This window comes from Salvelinus namaycush, chromosome 32 (genome assembly GCF_016432855.1).
Source record: "Salvelinus namaycush isolate Seneca chromosome 32, SaNama_1.0, whole genome shotgun sequence".
Taxonomy (NCBI): domain Eukaryota; kingdom Metazoa; phylum Chordata; class Actinopteri; order Salmoniformes; family Salmonidae; genus Salvelinus; species Salvelinus namaycush.
The window spans coordinates 7,693,906-7,717,295 of NC_052338.1; the positions used below are offsets into that span (position 1 = coordinate 7,693,906).

The window sequence follows — 23,390 nt, forward strand, 5'->3', positions numbered from 1 at the left end:
AAAATCTCTCAGGCATGCCTTCCTCAGTGACATAAATTACAGTACCCTGTGTGCTACATAAAATAGAACCGAACAGAGACGATTAGAAAATAATATGCATCAAAGGCTCCCATAAAGTCCACCATTGGGGAAAGAATTATTATGTGACAGAGACAGCTATTTCAATCATTGTACCAGAACAGGAGCAGGACTGCATGGTGTCTGGGGCCACACAGATGGTCTTCTATAACATGGCACATGGTGGCTCTTTGAGCCAGGGTTAGTCAACCACTTCTCGCCAGTGATTACTCTGAACGTCAATATATCAATGAATTAACCAAACAGACAATCAATACTGTCTCCAAAAGACTAACAAATATGCAAATAGTCATTTTAACAACAAAGGTAATTGCTGACAGAAAGCTTAGCAAATTGCATCTGATTGAAATGTCCAGAAACTCACTTTTCACTCCATAAAAGCCATTTGAGGACAGGCTAAAAGAGAACCCCTGTGAACCAGCCACAGGAAATGCTCCCCACCTGAACAGGAAATGGAGAATTCTCAGGGATATCTACACAGTCAATGGGCAAGCCCACCCATATGAAGCTGACAGGGTATTGGTGTTGAATGACTGCACCTCACAATGACAATGTGTAGACTTCGGGCAATGTGTTACAATGTGTTGTTTAGTAGTATTACTCTTAGATTCAAATAAAGAGACGTGTTTGGCTAGTCCTTGATGGCGTTACAAGAGCCTGTTGGTGGCTATGCCAAAATGATACTGGAATACAGAGTATGTTGGTCGAAAGCGTACTGTAATGGAAGTTAGTAATGGCTGACTTATTACTAATTTCAGGCTTTGGGTCAGGCTTTGAACCCGCCCCCTCCTGACCCAACATCCCCCAAGGGCTCATTTGATTGGGCTATTGCTGCGGAATGTCTTTTTTTTTTATTAGACTGCAATAGTGACAGTCCAAAGTATTACACAGTAATACAACATGCTGAATGCATCTTTTGGGGCGTAACTACAAAGCATATGGATGTATACAGTATATGAACCATTGAACAAATTAGTATTAAAGGATCAAATCTAGGTCACATGGAGACAGAGAGCTAACAGCAAGCTCCCAGATGTGACGTGGGAGAGAGTTACGGCATAAGGAGCCTTTCCTTGCCACTTGCGTCACTTCCTCCATTCCACGTCTTGAGGGCAAAAGAGAAGTATCGTCATCATCGCTATGCAGGTCTCTCAGTAGTAGACCTGCCAGACCTCTATTCAGTCAACAGAGCAGGATGACTCAAAGTGTCCTCTGGACAGGATGGAGTCGGAGTGCGTCTCACACACACACACACACACACACACACACACACACACACACACACACACACACACACACACACACACACACACACACACACACACACACAAACCAACTTCAGATACACAGGGCCAAGCACTCCTGGCTCCCAAACATCTTCAGGCGGTAGTCCATGACCAGGTAAATCATGTCATTCAAACAATAACAAAGCGTTCTACACTGCACTTTGTGGTCCACAGCTGAGGAATGGAGATGCAGAAATGTAACCATTATCATATTCATAGACAAAGCTATTGATGCAAGGACTGACCATGACCATGAGATAAAATGTATAGTTTTAACCATGTTTTGAGGCTATATGCAGTGCATTCGGAAAGTATTCAGACCCCTTCCCTTTTCCCACATTTTGTTACATTCAGCCTTATTCTAAAATGGATTAAATAAATAAAAATCCTCATCAATATACACCTAACACCCCATAATGACAAACAGGAAACAGTTTTTTTTTAAATGTTTGCACATTTATTAAAAGTAAAAAACTGAAATACCTTATTTACATAAGTATTCAGATCCTTTGCTATGAGACTTGAAATTTAGCTCAGGTGCATCCTGTTTCCATTGATCATCCTTGATGTTTGTACAACTTTATTGGAGTCCACCTGTGGTAAAGTCAATTGATTGGGAAAGGCACACACCTGTCCATATAAGGTCCCACAGTTGACAGTGCATGTCAGAGAAAAAAAACAAGCCATGAGGTTGAAGGAATTGTCCGTAGAGCTCAGAGACAGGATTGTGTCAAGGCAGTGTACAAAAAAAGTGTACAAAAAAATCTGCTGCATTGAAGGCCCCCAAGAACACAGTGGCCTCCATCATTCTTAAATCGGATAAGTTTTGAATCACCAAGACTCTTTCGAGAGCTGGCCGCCCGGCCAAACTGAGCAATCAGGGGAGAAGGGCCTTGGTCAGGGAGGTGACCAAGAACCCGATGGTCACTCTGATAGAGCTCTAGAGTTCCTCTGTGGAGATGGGAGAACCTTCCAGAAGGACAACCACCTCTGCAGGACTAAGCCCGCTTGGAGTTTGCCAAAAGGCACCTAAGGACTCTCAGACCATGGGAAATAAGATTCTATGGTCTGATGAAACCAAGATTGAACTCTTTGGCCTGAACTCTATGGCCAAGCGTCACGTCTGGAGGAAACCTGGTACCATCCCTACGGTGAAGCATGGTGGTGTCAGCATCATGCTGTGGAGATATGTTTTTCAGCGGCAGGGACTGGGAGACTTGTCAGGATCGAGGGAAAGATGAACGGAGCAAAGTACAGAGAGATCCTTGATGAAAACCTGCTCCAGAGTGCTCAGGACCTCAGACTGGGGCTAAGGTTCACCTTCCAACAGAACAACGACCCAAAGCACACAGCCAAGACAACGCCGGAGTGACTTCGGGAAAATTCTGAATGTCCTTGAGTTGCCCAGCCAGAGCCCGGACTTGAACCCGATCGAACATCTCTGGCGATACTTGAAAATAGCTGTGCAGTGACACTCCCCATCCAACCTGACAGAGCTTGAGAGGATCTGCAGAGAAGAATGGGAGAAACTCCCCAAATACAGATGTGCGAAGCTTGTAGCGTCATACCCAGGAAGACTCGAGGCTGTAATCAATGCCAAAGGTGCATCAGCAAAGTACTGACCAAAGGGTCTGAATACTTATGTAAATGTGATATTTCACTATTTTTTATTGCTAACATATCTAAAAACTTGTTTTTGCTTTATCATTATGGGGTGTTGTGTGTAGATTGATGAGGGATTATAAAATATATACATACATTTAGAATGTAACGTAACAAAATGTGGAAAAAGTCATGGGGTCTGAATACTTTCCGAATGCACTGTAGTGTTTGTTTACAATTAATTGCTTACAAACATTGGAGTAAAACAAGCTTGTATTTTGGGTTCGGATGGTGTACGGCAGAACTAACCTCATGAGACATTTATAAATTGAATTCTTCAATAATCAATGGGTAGATTGTACAAGTACAAATGTAGCAACTGCAGATTTCCCCATTAAAGAGCTTGTTCGTACAGGCTTGCTGCAAGCCTTTTCACGCTGCTTATTAGTGCATATGCCATGCATATCCTAGAGCAGCGTGAGTTAAGTGCCTAAGCCTAGCATCAGCACGCAGTGTTCCTAAATCTGGAACAGCAGGTAACTGCTTCTATTGTTACCTCGGTAGACACCTATCCTCTCTGTAGAATAGAGTACTCTAATCAAGTTTAAAAAAGCACCAGTCAGTCACTTCCAAAAAACGGTAGAACTATCCCATGAATATTGCATTGAGTCGTAGAGGCGTAATCCGTTTAAAGGTGTGACCACGTGTATTGCTTACAACGTAAGAGTGGAACCCATGCACGCTTATGACAAGTCTTTTAATGCATTATAACCGTATCATACCAGGGTTTTAAGTCAAATGTTACCACGTCAACCATTCGGCTGTATTTCGGCTGCCCCCTCTGTTTCATTGTATTTACATTGCTCCGTTGAGCGCCTATGTTTCCGCCCCCAGTCTCCCAAGACGGCTGCCGAGGCTCTCTTGGGAGACTGGCCCTGCATACACTGCACGTGGTAAATGTAAATATCATAGCGTTCAGTACACCTATTGGACCAACTATGTGTGGTCCTAAAAATGTGTATTGTAAGACAAAAGGAACTGTATTACTGTAGTAATACTGTAACACTATTATAACAAGTAATAATGCATTATACACGTCTGCTTTAAAATATCCCAGAAGCTTTATCAATATGACAAAAAAAAACAATACTTCTGAAAAGTAATTATTTTATTAATATTTTACAATCCTTTATTCATGGTTATGCTTCATATTTACTTAATTTTCTCAGCTCCACTTTGCAAGTGTCATTGATCATGCTGTCCAGAAGACGACGACGACGACAATCAAAAAGGATGAAAATGACAGTCTATACAACACCCTTTCAGAGGGGGAGAGATTCACATGTCAGCTCTGGATGACTTCCCTTCCGCTTGCCAAATAGGTAAAGGTAACATTAAAAACAGCAGGCTTGTCAGTAAATGGTACCCTGACAAGTTATTTTCTTTAAAAAAAAAACAGGGTCTCACTCTTTCGGATTGAAATGCTTTCCATCTCTGAGATGACATACACAGGCAAACGAAAATGACAAATTTAAGATTGCACTCCAAACATTGGAGGATATAATTTTTTTTTTTTTTTAAAGCCTGAAATGAAACAAATGGCCATTAAAAGGGATAGAAAGCCCTATTGGGGTGGACAAAAAAATTGCCTGCGATGTCAGTCTGATCTCTGTGGGGTTTTTGTGCTGCAATGGAGCTCCTGAACTGGTATATTTCCTCACACAATGATCCATCAAACACTTCCTGAGAAAACCTGGAGGTTGAAGTGAATTTTGGAAGTGCAATCACAACTGATTTGTACATTATCATCAAAGTGGCGGGAACAAAAATAATGAATTGTTATTACTAGGGCGGTCGAGTTTATTGTAAAAGCCCACCTCTCGGGTTAAAACACTTGTAAACATACTCTACAGACGAGACGCTTAAGTGCTGGTGTGGTTTCTGTTGCTGTTGACCACAGCAATATAAACGTAATGCTGTAACTTGGGATAAGAATGAATGGAGGGATGGAGGAGGGCTGGGTTACCATATTTTATTATAGCAGTCTTTATGGCAGTCTGGTCAATGCTGGGTGTACCCAAGAGGAAGCTATTAGTTTAACATTAGGGTGGGCTGGTGACCATGAAGAGTCTATTCATTAGGGCTAAAACATGGAGTCACCCCAAAAAGCCCTTATTGTAACATGGAAATGCTACCGTTTCCCCTCTAGTCTTTAGCTTGTGTACAACCCAGCAATGACCTCGGACTGCTGTGAACTGCTTTAGGCTTTGGACCCACCCCCCTCTGACCCACCATCTCCCAAGGGCTCATTTGATTTGCCTCTTGCTTCATCTTGTCACTTTTTTTTTCTTTTTCTTTTTTAAAATTGGACTGCCATACTGCTGGGAATTAAAACAGATTTGACCAATCATCTTTGGTTCTCTCAAATGAGTGGTAGGTGAGTAAAAAAATAATAAAGGAGTGTGTTATCAACCAAACATAATATATATATATATATATATATATATATATATATAAAAAGGGATCCAGTTCAGGTAAGAGATAAAAAGCTTCAATCTAAATCAAAACTGCCTTATGGGAAAGAGGGAGGGGTTTATCACTGTAGGGGGTGTGGCTTCACAGGGCAAAGAGGGAGAAGCTCCAAATGCATTATGCTCTGCTAAGACTGGCTCAGTCTGGCGTCTGCATCCGTCCCTCTTCCCAGTGTGTTGAGTTCAATCCAGGAATGTCGACGGTAGTCCACCCTTCTTTCATTCTCCTCCTCTGCCTTATGTCACTGGAGGTCTCGGTCCTCAAGGTACCTGTACTCAAACGTGAATCCCTCCTTCTTCCGTTGTCCCCACTTCTCGTAGTCAAAGTAAATGTACGTCCCCTTTAAAATACATTGGGAAAAGCACAGTAATGTTAGCGCACAAAAAGTAAAACAACAAATCACAAAGACAAAATTCTGACCAATCTTCAAAGAAAACTACATTTTAACGGAGCATGCAACGGCTAACATTTAAACATTTTGCAACGGAAAATGAAAATAAGTGTTTATTATTGGTCAAGTCTAGGTAATCGCTCCCATTTTCAATCCGCTTTCTTCCGTTTGGTGTCCAATGAACACGACCCAGGTTGCGGTCCAAGGAGCTGTGTGTGGAGGGGTGCCAAACTCACCTGCTCAAACTCATCTGTGATGGTCTTGGGCTCCTCGTGCCTCTGGAACCACATCATGTACTTGGTGTGGAACCGCCACGACTGCTTCTTCAAGGCCTTGGCTGCCAGATACTGGGCCTTAGTGCCCTGCGGAAAGAACCCAGAAGGGAATCTGTTACTATTAAGTGCACAATCAAATCCAAAACATGACATGGCTTGGGCCTGAAGATTGAAAAGACGCAGACCGCCATCTTCAAAAGTAAAACCATAGAAATGATCAGCGTCTCAGTCACACAGTCAAGCTTGTTTTGTCAAACGCACACACACCTCTAGGTAGTAGAAGATGAAGAACAGTGTCTCTGTGGACAGTCTCTGGTAGAACTCTACAGAGTCGGAGTGGGGGGGTGGCACCTGGTGGTGGAAAGGCAGGGTGGGACATGGGTTCCTCATCAGGTACTGCCTGGAGGACCAAAACAGTCACAATAGGGGATTAATACATGGAGTAATGCTGAGGAAAAATCTACACGCCTTTAGTCTCAAAAGCAATAATAAAGAAATTACCCAAATGTAGACCTGGGGTGAATCTCAAAAGTATTTTCCTTGATACCTCATGTCCTCTCGCTTTGCGAAAAATGTGAGAGGGAAGCAAGAAGACTTGAGATTCAACCCTGGAGACCTTTTTCAGATTGCGGCTCGGTTCGTACCTGATCCTCTCCGAGTCGGAGGGGTGAGGCATGTGCGTCCATGCCGATTCCTGCATGGCCTGCTGGTACAGCTGGTCTTTGGACAGGGGCACAGGCCCGAGTGGGCACACGCCCAGCGATGGGGGGATGCTGACCTCTGAAAGCGAGGGCTGCTGGGGGGCCGAGGGAGGCCCCGGGGGCAATGTAGCGCTGGGGAAAATGTCTGAAGCCACAGAGAGAGGGGAAAAAATTGTTATAAAAAGGAGAGTCTGGTGTGAAAGCCCCCCCCCCCCCCCAAAAAAGTGCTTTATTGTCACATACACTGGAAAAGACTATGGGAGGCTTTCACAGCACTACATGGAACTCTATTCCACAACAAGTAACACATGCAAGCAGTAGAATCCAATTATTATTATTTTTTTAAACATCTTATGAAACAGCAGGGACTGCGAAGAGAGACACAGGCACAGGCACACGCATACACACAAAATAACATACACAAGGATTTTGTGTTGAAGATATGTGGTAGTAGAGTAGTGGTCTGAGGGCACTCAAAGTGTTGTGAAATGTATTGTAGTGTTTTTAAAATGGTATATAACACTGCCTTTATTTTGCTGGACACCAGAAAGTCAGCAGCTAATGGGGATCTATAACAAATACAAACTGGTCTCATTCCAAGACGGATCCCCCATGGCCCAATTTTGAGCCTTCTCGTCCAGTCGGTTGCTTACCTGTGGTGAGGTGCAGAGGGAGCATCTCTCCCTCCATTCCTGAGCCCAGTGCCGCTCGTTCTGCCATAGACTTTAGAGTGCTCAGAGGCTCCTGGGGCTGAAAGAGAGGAAAGAGGTTAAACCGACTGGGTGAGAGATCAGGAAATCTGGCTTCAGGTTGAGTCCCAAGAAGATCTCCCTGTAATGGCTCAGGGCAGGGCAATTACTACATGAAGCTACCTGTGTTTTCCCTCACCTTGCTTTCAGAGGTCTGTGTGTAGGAGAGTGGCCCGTTGAGCATACCGCTGCCTGGAAGTTTACTCTCGCTGTAGGAGGGCGAGGGAGAGCTGGTGGGAAGAGTCATGGGCCCTAAGAGGCTGGGGCCACTGTCTTTACTGGGAGGGTGGGAGAGAGGAGAGACATTGGTTGATGTGCTTTTACGTTTGACTAATTCTGACCATACACATTGTACAGTGAGAGTCACAATCCAAGATACTATAGAATTTTTTTTATTATATTTGACTCACGGCTGATTGGTGGTGGAGGTCAAAGACGAGGGTTGGCTGCTTTGTAATTGGCTGGCACTGTTGAGGGCGGAATCGGGTGTGCTGTCTGCTACTACAGCACTGTAACCTGGGACAGAGGAGATTGAGAAGGAGGCTTACAAACTGAATCAGAACTCTGATAATACATAGATAGGTGATATACATTTGGTTTGCTCTACCTTATCTGTATAACCCAATGCTGGGTTGAACAACTACTATGGAACAAAACAAATACCCAAATAAGGGCATGGATGGATACAACCAATCAACAACAATATAAGTGGATAGTAATTCAAGCTTACTAGTGCTACCATTCTGCTTCTGTCCACTGGGTGGCCTTGTGATCGACGAGCTTCCTCCTCCCATGCCCACGCTACTGCTTGAACCTGAACCAGAGTTCCCTCCAATGCTTCCTATGGCTCCCAGGCTGCTTCCAGGGGACAGGCCTCCTATGGGACTGGGGGCCACCAGGGGAAGGCCCTGGACCGCCAACTGCCCTGAGCCAAGGCCGCTTAGGCTGAGGATCCCACCGCTGACACCAATTGCACCGGGCGCAGAGCCCAACAGGCCCGTGGATCTGTCGCCGACAGTGTTCCCGCCCACCGGTCCCACTGTGCTGGAGTTAGGGCTGCTACTGCAGCCGCTTTTCCCTGCTAGGGGGCTTCCGATGGTTCCGGAGCCTGCTGCTGCTGTGGCGTAGGGGGCCGAAGTTGAGCCCGCCAGGAGCCCGGCCATGGTGTTTAGGGATGCCGGCATCCCCGACAAGCCAAGGCCCGACATCTGGCTGACGGCCGGTGACCCCGTAATGCCGCCTTTACCAAGGCCCAAGCCCAACCCGAGCCCCAAGCTGGAGGACGGTGAAGGCCTTGACGGAGCATGCAACTGGGTGTTGGGCGTGAGTGGGGGGAGGGTCGTGCTAGAGTTGGCGGATGAGGAAGCGGAGGGGCTGGGGAGGAGGATGTTGTTCGACGGGTTGGAGTTGGAGGGTGTGTTGGAGGAGATGACTGAGTTTCTGGCCTGCTGGGTTTGGTAATGCTGCTGCAGCTGCTGCTGCTGGGTAGCGTCTCTGTAGCTGCCAGAGTTGGAGAGGAGACCCCCCATGTTGCCCAGAAGGCTGTTGCCCCCAGTGACAGGCAGGCAACCCCCGGCGATGGTCGCCAGCGAGGATGAGGAGGCTCCCGAGGAGGCAGAGGATGAAGAGGAGGAGGATGAAGAGGAGGAGGAGGACAACGACGAAGAGGGGTTGCCGTTCTTGACAGGCGACTGAAATGTTATAAAAGGCATTACTTCAAAACCACTCCTGGTGCAGCACAGCTGAAAATATATAGATGGAAAGTTGTGAGATTTTTAAGACCATAGACCCAAATCAATGCAAGTGACTCATACACAGCACTGTTACCATTGGAATTCATCTTACCTGACCGACTTCACTGTCTGTCGAACGTCCCCTTTTCTTGTCATCTTCAGAGTTCTCCTGGGGGGGAAAACAAAGAAATACCTCCTATAAGCACTCAGCCACGACCATCTGTTCTAATTCAACGCAAAACATGTTGTATCGCATGCTATGTTTTGTACCAAAATTCATACAAGTGCTGTTCATATTAAGGCTCAACACAAACTTCAAATCAAACGTCAACATCATAATCCTCTCGCTTTCATCCTCGTTGCTCCAAACCCCCTCTGATCTGAGAGCGAGGGACCACTGAGCACCCACTCCAACCCAGGAACATTCAACATTCACAAGACCTAATTACAGACTGAGAGTGGGTGGTTCTAAAGAATGGGAGAGCAAGTAGGGGATACAATGGCGGCTGTAGAGTGAGAAGTAGCGGGGGGGGGGGGGGGGGGGGGCGTTCCCTCACCGTAGTGTAAGTTGCGGGCGAGGGAGGGATGGGCGAGGAGGAAGTGGTGGAGGTAGGCGTGCCGCTGGAGATCTGATGGAAGAGATCATCGTCCAGGAGCGATTGGCCCGGCGGGGACGTGGCCACCAGCGACCCGGCTAGAGAGACAAGAGATGGATGGGGGGAGACAGAGGGAGAGGTAGCTACATAAAAACAAAAAGTTGCATATGGAAAAAGTTAAGTGGGCAGTTATACAGAGACAACAGGAACAGAAATGATAGAATTTACAGTATTGTAATAACCAAGCTATGCAGACAATTACATTGATAGAAGCCACTATCTCCAATATCAAAGCTGATCTACACACCATTTTTTTTTTTAAATAACCAAGCTATCATCCATTTGAGGCTATACATACTCCACATGCGGTCTAAGATACGCAGTACAAACGCAATATTCAGGAATAAACACACAAGTAGTGATGTCTCGACACAGTATCGATACTTCCGATACGCCATGGTTCTTTAAGAACCGGCTTTAGGGAAAACAATGTGTGCTATAGTGTAGGAAATAAACACATGTTGGGACTTTTGGGTGACTGTTTCCAACATCAGGATTGTTTCCTCAGGAAATTCAGTCTGCTCCCTGTTATGTTTCCTTGCCGTGATACTTTTGTCGTATCAGTAGCGCGATACTGAGTGTCGCGACAACACCACGATGAAGCAGCACACTTACGGAGCTCCTCCAGATCCAGGTCGTCGTAGAGGAACTCGTTCTCCTCGAAGTCGGGGTCCTGCGACGAGTCCATGTAGTACTCCACGTCGTCCTTGATCTTGCGGATGGAGTCCACCGGCAAGGTGTCGTTGTCCAGCATGCGCAGGATGGTCTCCAGCATCCGGATGTGGTACCGGTGCTTCTCGATGAAGCACTTCAGCTCTTCGATGCGGTCCTGTTTCTATAGCAGAGATGCGGGTGTAAGTCCGTGCTTAAAACTCACTGTATGTTTGGGCTAACACATCTCAAATCTACTATATGTATGTGTAGATGCATGGAAGTGGAACACATAGATGGTAAAGTAGATGGTACCTACTTTACATTTGGTGCATTGGGTAATGCAGCGTGCCGAGAAAATAAAGAGAGACATATAGGGTAAGAGATGAATTTGGAGTTAGAATGACAGCATCTGAAGAGAAAAGATTCAAGTAGTACGGAAGGAAACAGGGAGAGAAAGAGGAAGATATGGAGAAGATAGCCATATGGCGGGCAAAAAGACTATTGACCTCTTTGTCGCCCTTCTTCTTTCGAGTCTGGACTGAGAGGGACTCCACTTCGCTCTCAAACTGGTCCACCTGCATGTTCAGAGTGTCTATTGTATTCTGATGGGCGACAGGGGAAAGACACAGGAGGTCATTCATGATTTACACCAACACAACAGCCATAATCACACCACAACCACAATCTGTATGGACCACACTGCATAATAACCTATTTCATAGGTGAAACTATTAGGACTGGGACGATACCAGTATTGCGATACACTTTAGTATCGTGGCAAGGAAACAAAACACGAAGCGGTTTTTAACTTTCGAAAACAGCCCTAATGTTGGAAACAAACATCATTTTCCAAGCTAAAGCACACAATATTTTACATACAGCAGGTTTATAAAGGACCAAAGACTTCCGTCTGCTTCGTGTTTTCATTTTTGCCATGGATAAAAATGTGCGATACTGGTATCGTCCCAGCCCTAGAAACTATGCAGTGAAACAAAAGTAAATGCTAATTTTTCCCCCAATCTACTTTGAAAGGCCTAGCATGCATGACGAAATCGCTAAGTCCTTATTGTCATGTCATCAGACCACATTATTGAAATGTGCTCATGTGTGAAACAAATTCCCTTTGGGGTAAAGGTTTTCAATCAAAAGTAGTGCTCACCGTTAGCCAATTGCCGACCTCCTCTTTCTCCCTTTGGGCCGGGTCCACCTTCTGTGCCAGGCCCAGCCCCTCTTTCGAGTACGCCTTCGTCTTGGTCTCTCGCTCCACGATCTTGAACCGCTCCATTTGCTAAAAGGGGAGAGAGCAGGAATTGGTTTATAAATCACTACAGATGACAGGTTCTCTTTTGACCATATGCTAGCTATGCCAGAGCCAACTGCTCATGTCAAATCATTGGACTAGTTGCCAATCAATGAAGGGTCATATAAGGGCATTAGGACGCGCCATAGCAAAACATTTCAAAAATGTTTTTTAACGGTAAATGAAAGGGAGTGGGTTTTTTTTTTTTTAAATTGGTCAAGTTCAGATAATACCTCGCCTTTTCAGACCTACTGAACGTGTACCTGCTGGGCACTGTTGGTGGAGATTGAGACAGAGTCCTCACCAATTAAAGCCATCCAATATAACGGTTCAGGATGACTGTTGCAGGTGTACACATCTCCCAATCAGGCCAGTGATTACTAAGTTGAGACACCTGTGTGTGCTTCCTTGACTAGTAACGCTGTCTACGCTCTCCTAGGTGTTCTCAGTAGAGGCTCCACAACCTCTGACTTCCACACGCAACAGAGTTCACCGAGATTTTGATGCATGCCAGAGGAGAATGCTTGGAGGCGTGTAAACCCAGCCTAAAAGCCAATTGATGCTTGATCCAAAAATGTGGTCAGTGGCTCCCTATGGAGGGTGTGACGCAATCGCGGAGCCTCTAGAGGCATGCGGAGGCCAAATCGAGCTCCGTACCGCATCACCGTGCGCCTCCCGATTTTTTTAACAATACAGAGGGCTCCGCATTGACAGGATTGGTTGACGGTCGGTGGGGGACGGTCGGTCCTGTATAAACACAAACTCACTTCCTTGACAACAGCTCTGCTCCGTGAAGCGCAAGAAGTATGAATGCCCTGACTTCTGCAGAGGCCTTATCCCTGCGAATGCTGCACGGCCAATACAGATGTCGGATTGACTATGCAGCGCCTTTTTTTTAATGCGCAACACTGTTTCAATGCATTGCCCTAGAAGTCAGCTGCCCCTGTAAGTGTAGTAATATGCGTCGTCCACACGAGCATCCCAGCAGCACCTTTGTACATAAGATTGATAGTCCCCCTGTGTTAATCTGTTAACAGCATAACAAGAAGCTAAATTAAAGCCCTGGCATGAAGCCTGTGAATGCTTAGCAGAGCGGTGAGTATATGCTAAATGCTTTTTAGTGCTGATGTGGCTAATTGTTCTCCTGAGAGGGGGGGTCGTGTTTGTGGATGGAGTCTCCGCTGGGGTTTTTATTCTGCCTCAGCACTGGCGTGGACTGCTGAATCCTTGATCAGTGTAGGGTTCTGCGGACCTGAAACCTAAAGGCTGCGTCCTAAACTGTACCCTAATGCCATTTGGAACACAGACAAAGTGGCAAGCTGCCAGGTGTCGCCAAATTATCCTAAGTTCCTAGGACCCTAACCTCAAAACTACAATACATATCTCAAATACTGAGGGACGAACAAGACAATCAGTCTTCAATAAGTGCTATGGGGCAACTTCCTTTGTTAATCATATCTGCGGACCATACATTGGGCTATGGTGATGCCATAGATTTCACTAACAGTGATCAGTTTAGTTTTCCTCCCTTGTTAAAGAAACGCAGATATTGTCAGAGTCTAGAAGTTGAGCGCCAGCCTGGGGGGGACAGCAATAAAATGGAAGCACATTATGCTTCGATGCATTTTCATCAAAGGACCCATGAGCACCAATGTGAAATTCATAGCAGGGTTGGAGTCAATTCAGGAAGTACACTGAAATTCCAATTCTCTTCAATACTTTTCAATTAGGAACATTTCAAATTGCATGTGTTTACTTTCTGAATTGACGGGAATTAAAATTAAATTGACCCCAACCCTGTATAGGAGAATATCAAATTGGGTGTCAAATGAAAGCCATATTTTGGGGAAATGAAGGCATAGATACATTTTAACCATTTTCCAACTTACAAATTTGGAATAAGTAAAGGCTTTGATTTCTGGATAAACAGATGGAAAAGGGCTCTTAGAAAATATCTACCAGAAAGTCTTAAAAGGTATTAGAAATGATAACACAATGTTGAAGTAAAGACCCTTGCCAACTAATATCAACACTTGTTAGGCTTCTGTAAGTTTAAGAAATATTGCCTGGTGCCTTGTAATTCAGTTACCAAAAACTCACATTTCTTTAAGATATTTTCTAATATTCCTTCCCATGAGGGAGGATAATGAAAGCTCACAGAAGTAACAAGTAATGGTAGACCTACCAATTATTCGTTAAAGTGATTTTACTGATATCAATTGTTTCTGAATTAAGTGGTTAAAACTTGGTAACGGAATTACCCTAAAATCAGTAACGGAATTGTTATGTTCAGCTCATAACGGTTTTCTTTGTCTTTCTGTTTGGTGGTCAAACCAAGAGTGTTAAAACAGTCTAACTCTGGACAACTCCTCACCCTCTCTCTCACTCTGCAGCTTAAAGTCACCTATCCCAGCTCTTACTGACACCTACCCATAAGCCCCCTCTTTCCATTTACTTTAACCAGCATCCTCACCCACTGAGCGCCGACCAACACTGGGTGTCCATGGGCATTGAAAAGTATTTGAAATTTGATCAGTCCACCCTGGCCTTGACATCTACAGACGGACCGGACCAAATCTGAACCTATCAAAGACGCACGTTTCACAAGTTTGGACAGTATAGTACAGCGAGTACAGTACAATAAGTACAGTAAAGAAAAGTAGTGTACAGTATATTGTACTGAACTCTGCTCTACTGCACTGTGCTCTGCTGCGATGTCCAAACTTGTCAAACATGAGAATATCCATAATTATGCATTTCCGTGTCGTACAGATCAGGGACCTATGATGTAATTCCATTGCCGGGTGTAAAGCCATTTCACTTACTGTAGTTCAATAACAAAAATCGATTTTTCAAAACTCAAGATACCATGCCATAGCTGACACTCCATTCTTTCTGCAGACATATTTTCATCTTAATTCGGAGCAGATATTTATGAGTTTTTAGAAAAATTGGTCGCATAGAAACCTGAGATTTTAACCGTGAATCCATTATCAAAGTTGGCATCCTGACTCTTCCACTAAATTTGTTTGTAAATTTTTCAGTGGAAATTGTTCAAAGTAGTCCTTGTGCATAGAGGTGTATGCTTTGTTAAACTTGGAAACCAATGGTTTTTGTTTGGCATACATTTTAAGTGGGGAAAAAACAAAGTCAAAGTGCAATTTCATTACGTTGAATTGCCCTTAGCTAAGAACAGTGCCACAGGTGTGAAAAGCAGATGATTAAAGAACTGCAGTAGACTCAATATAGACCAGGGGTCTGCAGCAGGCGGTTTTGGCCCGCGAGCGATTTTTATCTGGCCCGGCAAAGCAAAAATGTTGTTACATTAACTAAATCTGTATTGCCACAAAAAAAAGAGATATGTGATCATGTCGCAATGTAATCAAGGTATGAAATAATTGTTATTTTTAAATATTTTCGGGCTTAGTTGTGGTCAATTTGCAGTGTACAAATTATGTTCTGCCCCCCCGACCATCCGCTCCAACAAAACTCCCCCGGCTGAATCTAGTTGCCTACACCTGATTTAAACCTTACTGCTAACAGAGATAATGGTATTCACAATGAACATGGCTTTGACATGAATACTAACAAAGATAATATTAGCAAAAGTCACCATTGTTTGTTTCTGCATTTGTATTGGCCAATCACCACAATACAAAAGTCACATCAAGAGTCTTGATATCCAAGTGTCCTTTTCACCATTATCCCATGTATCTTTGGCTTGGTAGCACCATGTTTCAGGTCAACCAAAACCACACAGATGCTCACACTTAGATACGAGACCCTCGATAAAAACTCTATTAAGATCCATAGGCTAAGATGACACATCCATCTCATTGTGTTAGCAGGTGCTGTTGTTGAAGCTGTCTGAATAACCTCAGTGCACTATGTGGCTTGGTAAGCCCTGCTAACCACAGGTGTTTTATACCAATTGTTTCGTCAGTATGCCGCTAATGAACGTGTTCCACACACTCACCGTCTCAATCAGTTTGCGATTCTCCACTAGCTGCCTTTTGTCTTTAATCTCGTTGGAGGCCACCCACGTCTTGATCTGGTCTCGAAGACGCTGGGGGATGAAGGTGAAGGAGAGGAACAAATGGAGAAAGAAAGAGATAAGTTCTCTTAGTGAAGGCATGCGGTGGCTTGCCCTGAAGTCAAGTATGGTTTACACGTAAGCAAGCTTGGCTTGGGGTAGGATATGTCCACATGGCCAAGTTAAGAAACAAACAAAAATGCACACACAGACACTTTCACTTGGTTTTAAGGATAGCTGACCCTCATATTTAATCGTCAGCACATAGATGCCCTCTCGCACGTGTACACACACCCCCCTACCTGTGGTCAGGCGTAACCATATAACACTAGTAAACAAACATTTGAGGAACATCGCAAAACCATGTGTCCTCAAGCCACATAACAGTTAAGAGTCATAGGGTTGTCGGTGTCCCACCTGTAGTTTTTTAATCTCTTTCTTGAGGTCGGCTTCATACTTCTCCTTCTGGTTAGCGTTGGCTGCATTGTGAAGCTGTGGTTTGGAGGGGTACAGTCATAGAGTACACTCAGACAATCAGTATCTTTTCCCAAACATGTTGCATATAGTCTTAGTAAACAACGTAAATCATGTAGCCTATAGCTTCAAAATACGTCTAAAACTAGCGTATCATGGACTGTCAGTCCTAGCAACCGTAGCTCAGCCTCCGCCTAGAAATTTGAGTGATTAGCCTACATTCCCCTCCAGTTTCATCCCTCAACTTTCAACAGAACCAAGTGCCAATGGGCCGAAACACAAACTCAGGAGTGTGCCTTTAAACCTTGTTCTTCTTCGGCTGTGCGGAACACACTAACAATGGGTCTCCTCTCCATCCCCACGGCCGTGAATAGGAAAGGCTACAACCCCACCAAACAAAGTGTGATGCCGTAGCGAAGACCCCTGCATACCCAACGGATGTTACACGTTAATCATTTTGGTGGACCTTCCTAAGGTCAGCACAAAACGTTCCAACAACCAGTGTTAGGGTGGTAGCACTGAACTTGCATACAGTGCCTTCAGAAAGTATTCGCACCCCTTGACTTTTTCCACATTTTGTTGTGCTACAGCCTGAATTTTAAAAAGGATTAAAATTGGCCTACACACAATACCCCATCATTTTTTACAAATGAATTAAAAATGAAAAGCTGAAATGTCTTGAGTCTAAGTATTCAACCCCTTCTGTTGTGGCAAGCCTAAATAAGTTCAGGAGTAAAAATGTGCTTAACAAGTCACAATAGGTTGCATGGACTTACTTTGTGTGCGATAATAGTGTTTAACATGATTTTTTGAATGACTACCTCATCTCTGTACCCCACACATCTTATCTGTAAGGTCCCTCAGTCAAGTAGTGAATTTCAAGCACAGATTCAACCACAAACCTCAGAGGTTTTCCAATGCCTCGCAAATTAGGGCATCTATTGGAAGATGGGTAAGGGGGGGAAAAGCAGATATTGAATATCCCTTTGAGCAAGGTGAAGTTATTACACCTCGGATGGTGTATCAATACACCCAGTCACTACAAAAGATACAGGCGTCCTTCCTAACTCGTTTTCCGTAGAGGAAGGAAGCCGCTCAGGGATTTCACCATGTGGCCAATGGTGACTTTAAAACAGTTATAGAGTTTAATGGCTGTGAAAGGAGAAAACTTAGGATGGATCAAGAACATTGTAGTTACTCCACAATACTAACCTAATTGACAGAGTGAAAAGGAAGCATGTACAGAATATTTTTTTCTCCAAAACATGCATCCTGTTTGCAACAAGCCACTAAAGTAATACTGCAAAAAATGTGTAAAGCAATTAACTTTTGGTCCTGAATACAAAGTGTTATGTTTGGGATAAATACAACACATTACTGAGTACCACTCTATATTTTCAAGCTTAGTGGTGGCTGCATCACGTTATGGGTATGCTTGTAATCGTTAAGGACTGAGTTTTTCAGGATAAAAAAAGAAAAGGAATGGAGAGAAGCACAAGCAAATTTCTAGAGGAAAACATACAGTTGAAGTCGGAAGTTTACATACACCTTAGCCAAATAAATTTAAACTCAGTTTTTCACAATTCCTGACATTTAAATCTTAGTAAAAATTCCCTGTCCTTGGTCAGTTAGGATCACTACCTTATTTTAAGAATGTGAAATGTCAGAATAATAGAAGAAAGAATGATTTATTTACATCTTTCATCACATTCCCAGTGGGTCAGATGTTTACACACTCAATTAGTATTTGGTAGCATTGCCTTTAAATTGTTTAACTTAATGTCAAACGTTTCGGGTAGCCTTCCACAAGCTTCCCACAATAATTTGGGGGAATTTTAGCCTATTCCTCCTGACAGAGCTGGTGTAACTGAGTCAGGTTTGTAGGCAAGCATCCCCTTTTTCCTCCAAACATAACGATGGTCATTGTGGCCAAACAGTTCTATTTGTGTTTCATCAGACCAGAGGACATTTCTTCAAAAAGTACAATCTTTGTCCCCATGTGCAGTTGCAAACCGTAGTCTGGCTTTTTTATGGCGGTTTTGGAGCAGTGGCTTCTTCCTTGCTGAGCGGCCTTTCAGGTTATGTCGATATAGGACTCGTTTTACTGTGGATATAGATACTTTTGTACCTGTTTCCTCCAGCATCTTCACAAGGTCCTTTGCTGTTGTCCTGGGATTGATTTGTACTTTTCACACCAAAGTACGTTCATCTCTAGGAGACAGAACGCGTCTCCTTCCTGAGCGATATGGCGGCTGCGTGGTCCCATGGTGTTTATACTTGCGTACTATTGTTTGTACAGATGAACGTAGTACCTTCAGGCGTTTGGAAATTTCTCCCAAGGATGAACCAGACTTGTGGAGGTCTACAATTTTTTGGCTGATTTCTTTTGATTTTCCCATGATGTCAAGCAAAGAGGCACTGAGTTTGAAGGTAGGCCTTGGAATACATCCACAGGTACACCTCCGATTGACTCAGGCTACTTGACATAATTTGACAGAAGCTTCTAAAGCCATGACATCATTTTCTGAAATTTTCCACGCCGTTTAATGGCACAGTCAACTTAGTGTATGTAAACTTATGACCCACTGGAATTGTGATACAGTGAATTATAAGTGAAATAATCTGTCTGTAAACAATTGTTGGAAAAATTACTTGTCATGCACAAAGTAGATGTCCTAACCGACTTGCCAAAACTAAAGTTTGTTAACAACAAATTTGTGGAGTTGTTGAAAAACAAGTTTTAATGACTCCAACGTAAGTGCATGTAAACTTCCGACTTCAACTGTAGGTCAGTCTGCTTTCCACCAGACACTGGGAGATGAATTCACCTTTCAGCAGGACAATAACCTAAAACACAAGGCCAAATCTACACTGGAGTCGCTTACCAAGAAGACAGTGAATGTTCCGGGGTGGGCGAGTTACAGCATTTACTTAAATCTATGGCAAGACCTGAAAATGGTTGTCTAGCAATGATCAACAAGCGATTTGACAGAGCCTGAAGAATTTTGAAAATAATAAATGGGCAAATGTTGCACAATCCAGGTGTGGAAAGCTCTTAGACTTACCCAGAAAGACACACAGCTGTAATCGCTGCCAAAGGTGCTTCTACAAAGTATTGACTGAGGGGTGTGAATACTTACGTAAATGTATATTTCTGTATTTCATTTTCAATAAATGTGCAAATAAAACACGCTTTCACTTTGTCATTATGGGGTATTGTGTGTAGACAGGGTGAAAAAAAAAAAACATACATTTAATCCATTTTGAGTTCAGGCTGTACGAACCACCACCCTCCCTGCATGTTACCTTTTGCCAAATGTCTTCAAACTGTTCCACGCCTTCTGTTACCTTTTTCAAACATCGATCTATTTCACCTGGGGAAGGGCATAGAATAACAGGGATGTTTTGGAAAGAGCCGTGGTTTAAAAAAAATCCTTCAACACGCATCACATCAGGATGAATAATGTAAAGTCAAAATGCGGAGCTCTCCCTCTCCCCATAAGCAGCACTGCTTTTACAACTGTGGCTGGCAGCCTTATCAAAGATACATGCAGTAAAACCTAAATGTGTCACCACAAACCTGTTTAAAAATGCAACACCATGGGCACTGGCAACAGGGTATGGTATATAGTCTTAATTTAAGAAGGTTGTCTCTGCAGACAAAGTCTGACTTTGGCCTTGTGCAGCCTTGCACAAGCCTTGCTTCTGGCTTCTTATTTTTGGTTTCACAGGTCACAACCCTTTTCAGTAATAGAGTGCAGCACTTCTCTTATTGCGATCACATCCGTGCAGGACAATTTGACAATCTCTACATCATGAATGGATAGAGAAATTAAAAGTGACATTCCATCTGTTGGATAGACATGCTTCATAGAGAAAAGGGAGGGAATATAGCGATGGACTGGGTTGTGGATCATTGGCAGGGGTACCATCTGGTCGACCATTTGGTAACCTCACCTTGAAGTTTCCTTTTATCAGCCATGACTGTTGACTAGGATGCTGTCTTCATGCCTTCTTTCACTGTAGAGGAAAATAACAGGTGTGATAACCGTAATCTCTGGCAACCTTTTTACGCTACATTACTTTTTCATAGCATTTTAGCTCGGCAGCCAAGTTCAGTGAAGTCAGCAGTGTGAAATCTTGGGTTGTATTCATTACAGCACAGGCACATCATAGCAAAATGTTTAGCAACAGAAAATGAAAACGAGCGTTTGTTATTGGACATGTTCAGGTAGTTGCTGCCTGTTTCATTTCGCTTTCTACCACTTGATTCCTAATGAATTACAACCCAGCTTTCCACCTGGGGAGAATGTTTGTCACAGCTCGATGTGATGAAGATGTATCGTGAGAGCATGCATGGTGCAGCTACATGGTTTTCACATTAGGCTACCACTTCAAAACTGCCAGCACGCAGAAAAAAGTTTGGATTCATTTCTAAATGGTACAGTATTACACTTTCATCTCAAGTTAATGACATTAAAAAGCATTTTGAACGAGACATACTCAGCTCTCTAATTTACTACCCTGGAGGCATCACCATTACATTAGTTAAATACTTAAAGGTTAGTTAAATAAAGGTTCAATAAAAAAAAAAAAAATTGTATCATAAAGTGTCTTATAGTTATTAAGGAGTAGTGGATAGACCATAGTTGACAGTCTGACTTGTTGACCTCTCACACACAGTCAATTCCTGGTAGAATGGTGCATGTAATTGGGTTTAGACATGATTCATTCAACAAGGCATTTCTGACCATTTTGGGAAAGTTACTTTTCAAGGGGGGCATAACAGAAACATTGATATTTAAAGTACTGTAAAGAACTAGCCTGTAGTTTTGAATTTAGAAATGTTTTAAAAACTCAATGTCTCAACAAAAATAAACATTGACCATGTTTCTTGAGAAAATGTCAGTGGTGTAAAGTACTTAAGTAAACATACTTTCAAGTACTACTTAAGTATTTTTGTGGTATCTGTACTTCACAATTTATATTTTTGACAATTTTTACTTCACTACATTCCTAAAGAAAAGTATGTACTTTTTACTCCATACATTTTCCCTGACACCCAAAAGTACTCGTTTTGAATGCTTAGCCGGACAGGAAAATGGTCTAATTCACACACTTATCAAGAGAACATCCCTGGTCAACCCTACTGACTCACTAAACACATGCTTAATGTGTAAAGAATGAGCCTCTGGCTATCTGTAAATAAAAAAAAATGAAAATGTGTTCGTCTAAACTTCTATATTTACTTTTGATACTTAAGTATATTCAAAACCAAACACTCTGAGACTTTTACTCAAGTAGTATTTTACTGGGTGACTTTTACTTGAGTCATTTTTTATTAGGGTATCTTTATTTTTACTCAAGTATGACAATTGGGTACTTTTTCCACCACTGGAAAATTTTAACTAAAATGTTAGCTAAAGTATTTTTTCTGTCAATTAATACTATAATACAAGAGTAAATATCACAAGTGGTAGTAGATTGCAGCTAACTGATGTAACTTGCTAGCCTGCCTACATGAAAACTTGAAACATTGTAGCCACTGAGTGACGTCTAGTCTGGATAATTTGACATTGACCGTTCACGTGAATTCTACAATGTAACGCGCATGGCAGGTTACTCGCTGAGCATCACTTAATACTTTTTGCGACAATTTTTCACGTCCACGCAACCACCGTTTGATAAGGTCATTTTACCATCACTTCAGCCAGTGAGTTTTGACCATGTATTTAACAAATGTTACCGACGCTAGACTTTCTCAACAGATCCAGCAAGCCAGCTAGACTAGTCTCCATATCTGGCTTGGGGGCAACGATCGCTAATTAAAATGTGAGCAGTTATAAAGAAACATTAAATGTGTACAAGCAACATAGCTAATGACTTTATAAGCTGTTTCTATTTGTCAGGGACAAGTAAACAAGTATACCACTTCAACACCTGAGTAACAAGAACTTGTCGGCTACATAATTGCCGTGCATTATAGCAAAATGTATGAATTTCCTTGGAAAATATATCAGGCGAACCCATGTCAATTTGGCTCTGTAGCTGATAGCCAGCTAGTGGATAACCACCAGCTAAGATATTAGTGAGACATTGGAAGGGAGAAGATAATGGCACATAACTAGATCTGTTTTAGCGTACAATTTATTTACCTGGATTTTCCGATTTATCTTTTCTGTTCTTAGTTGACACCACTCTTTTAAATCGTATTTGCTTAAGTCCTCACGCTATTTTTCAAAATTATATTAATTATTTTCGCCAAACAATCACTCCGCACATCCAAGATGGCTACCAGGAACACCTCCTCTGCTGTTGCCCTGATGGACTGGAGGCCCGCCTCCCTTGCAAGCGATTCGATCCTCACCCTAATTCTACGCCTTCCACTGGCTAGACTGCCTGTCACTCTGGAGTCTGGAGGGACAAGTTTCCCACTTCCGCACAAGTCGCACAATGATTGGTTAACTTTGAAAGGTGAAAGGTAAACATGAGTTCTCAGAACACCTCACCCCCTTCATGTTTTGGTTCCTGTCCCTAACCACTGACACTGGCCAGAAAATGTAAAGAAAACAACATGATAGTAAACTGAGCTGACAGAAAACCTATTGATAATATGAGCTGTAATAGTCCAAGTGTAGACTGCCATGTATATTATTAATTGCAGTGCAATATGAAATAATGAAATGCTGTCTTTCATTAATCAACTGGCCTTCATTGTTAAAACTGCATTGTTGGTTAAGGGCTTGTAAGTAAGCATTTCACTTTAAGGTCTACTACACCTGTTGTATTCGGCGCATGTGACAAATACATTTGACTGAAATTAGATTGATGACAACATCTTAAGTAAAATTAATTTTTTAAACCTTTATTTAACTAGGCAAGACAGTTAAGAACAAATTCTTATTTACAATATATATACACTTAAC

The 23,390-nt window shown here is 43.0% G+C and overlaps 1 protein-coding gene across 6 annotated transcripts; it reads right to left on the reverse strand.

Moving 5' to 3' along the window:
• Window positions 1–4,116: 4,116 nt before the first annotated feature.
• On the reverse strand, window positions 4,117–22,779 carry LOC120026950 (CCR4-NOT transcription complex subunit 3-like). Of its 6 annotated transcripts, none has more exons than XM_038971737.1 (18): window positions 22,620–22,779; window positions 20,422–20,484; window positions 19,771–19,838; window positions 16,408–16,482; window positions 15,934–16,023; window positions 11,817–11,945; window positions 11,164–11,259; window positions 10,619–10,838; window positions 9,905–10,041; window positions 9,460–9,516; window positions 8,345–9,305; window positions 8,025–8,130; window positions 7,754–7,892; window positions 7,519–7,615; window positions 6,809–7,010; window positions 6,432–6,564; window positions 6,126–6,251; window positions 4,117–5,838 (listed from the first exon to the last, which is right to left on the reverse strand). In XM_038971737.1, exons 2-18 carry the CDS (start codon window positions 20,444–20,446, stop codon window positions 5,740–5,742), a joined length of 2,760 nt encoding a protein of 919 aa, XP_038827665.1. In that variant the 5' UTR covers window positions 20,447–20,484; window positions 22,620–22,779; the 3' UTR covers window positions 4,117–5,739. The 6 variants fall into 6 exon arrangements, with proteins under 6 accessions (XP_038827665.1, XP_038827662.1, XP_038827664.1 ...); XM_038971734.1 differs by having other exon boundaries at window positions 8,345–9,356; XM_038971736.1 differs by having other exon boundaries at window positions 9,905–10,086.
• Between the last annotated feature and the right edge of the window lie 611 nt (window positions 22,780–23,390).

Coding starts and splice junctions, on each gene's coding strand:
- LOC120026950 (XM_038971733.1), bottom strand. CDS start 20,446: ATGGCTGATAAAAGGAAACTTCAAG. Junction 11,946..15,933: donor ATCGCAAACTGATTGAGACG/GTGAGTGTGTGG, acceptor CTCCCCTTTTAG/CAAATGGAGCGGTTCAAGAT. Junction 5,839..6,125: donor TCACAGATGAGTTTGAGCAG/GTGAGTTTGGCA, acceptor TGTATTTTAAAG/GGGACGTACATTTACTTTGA.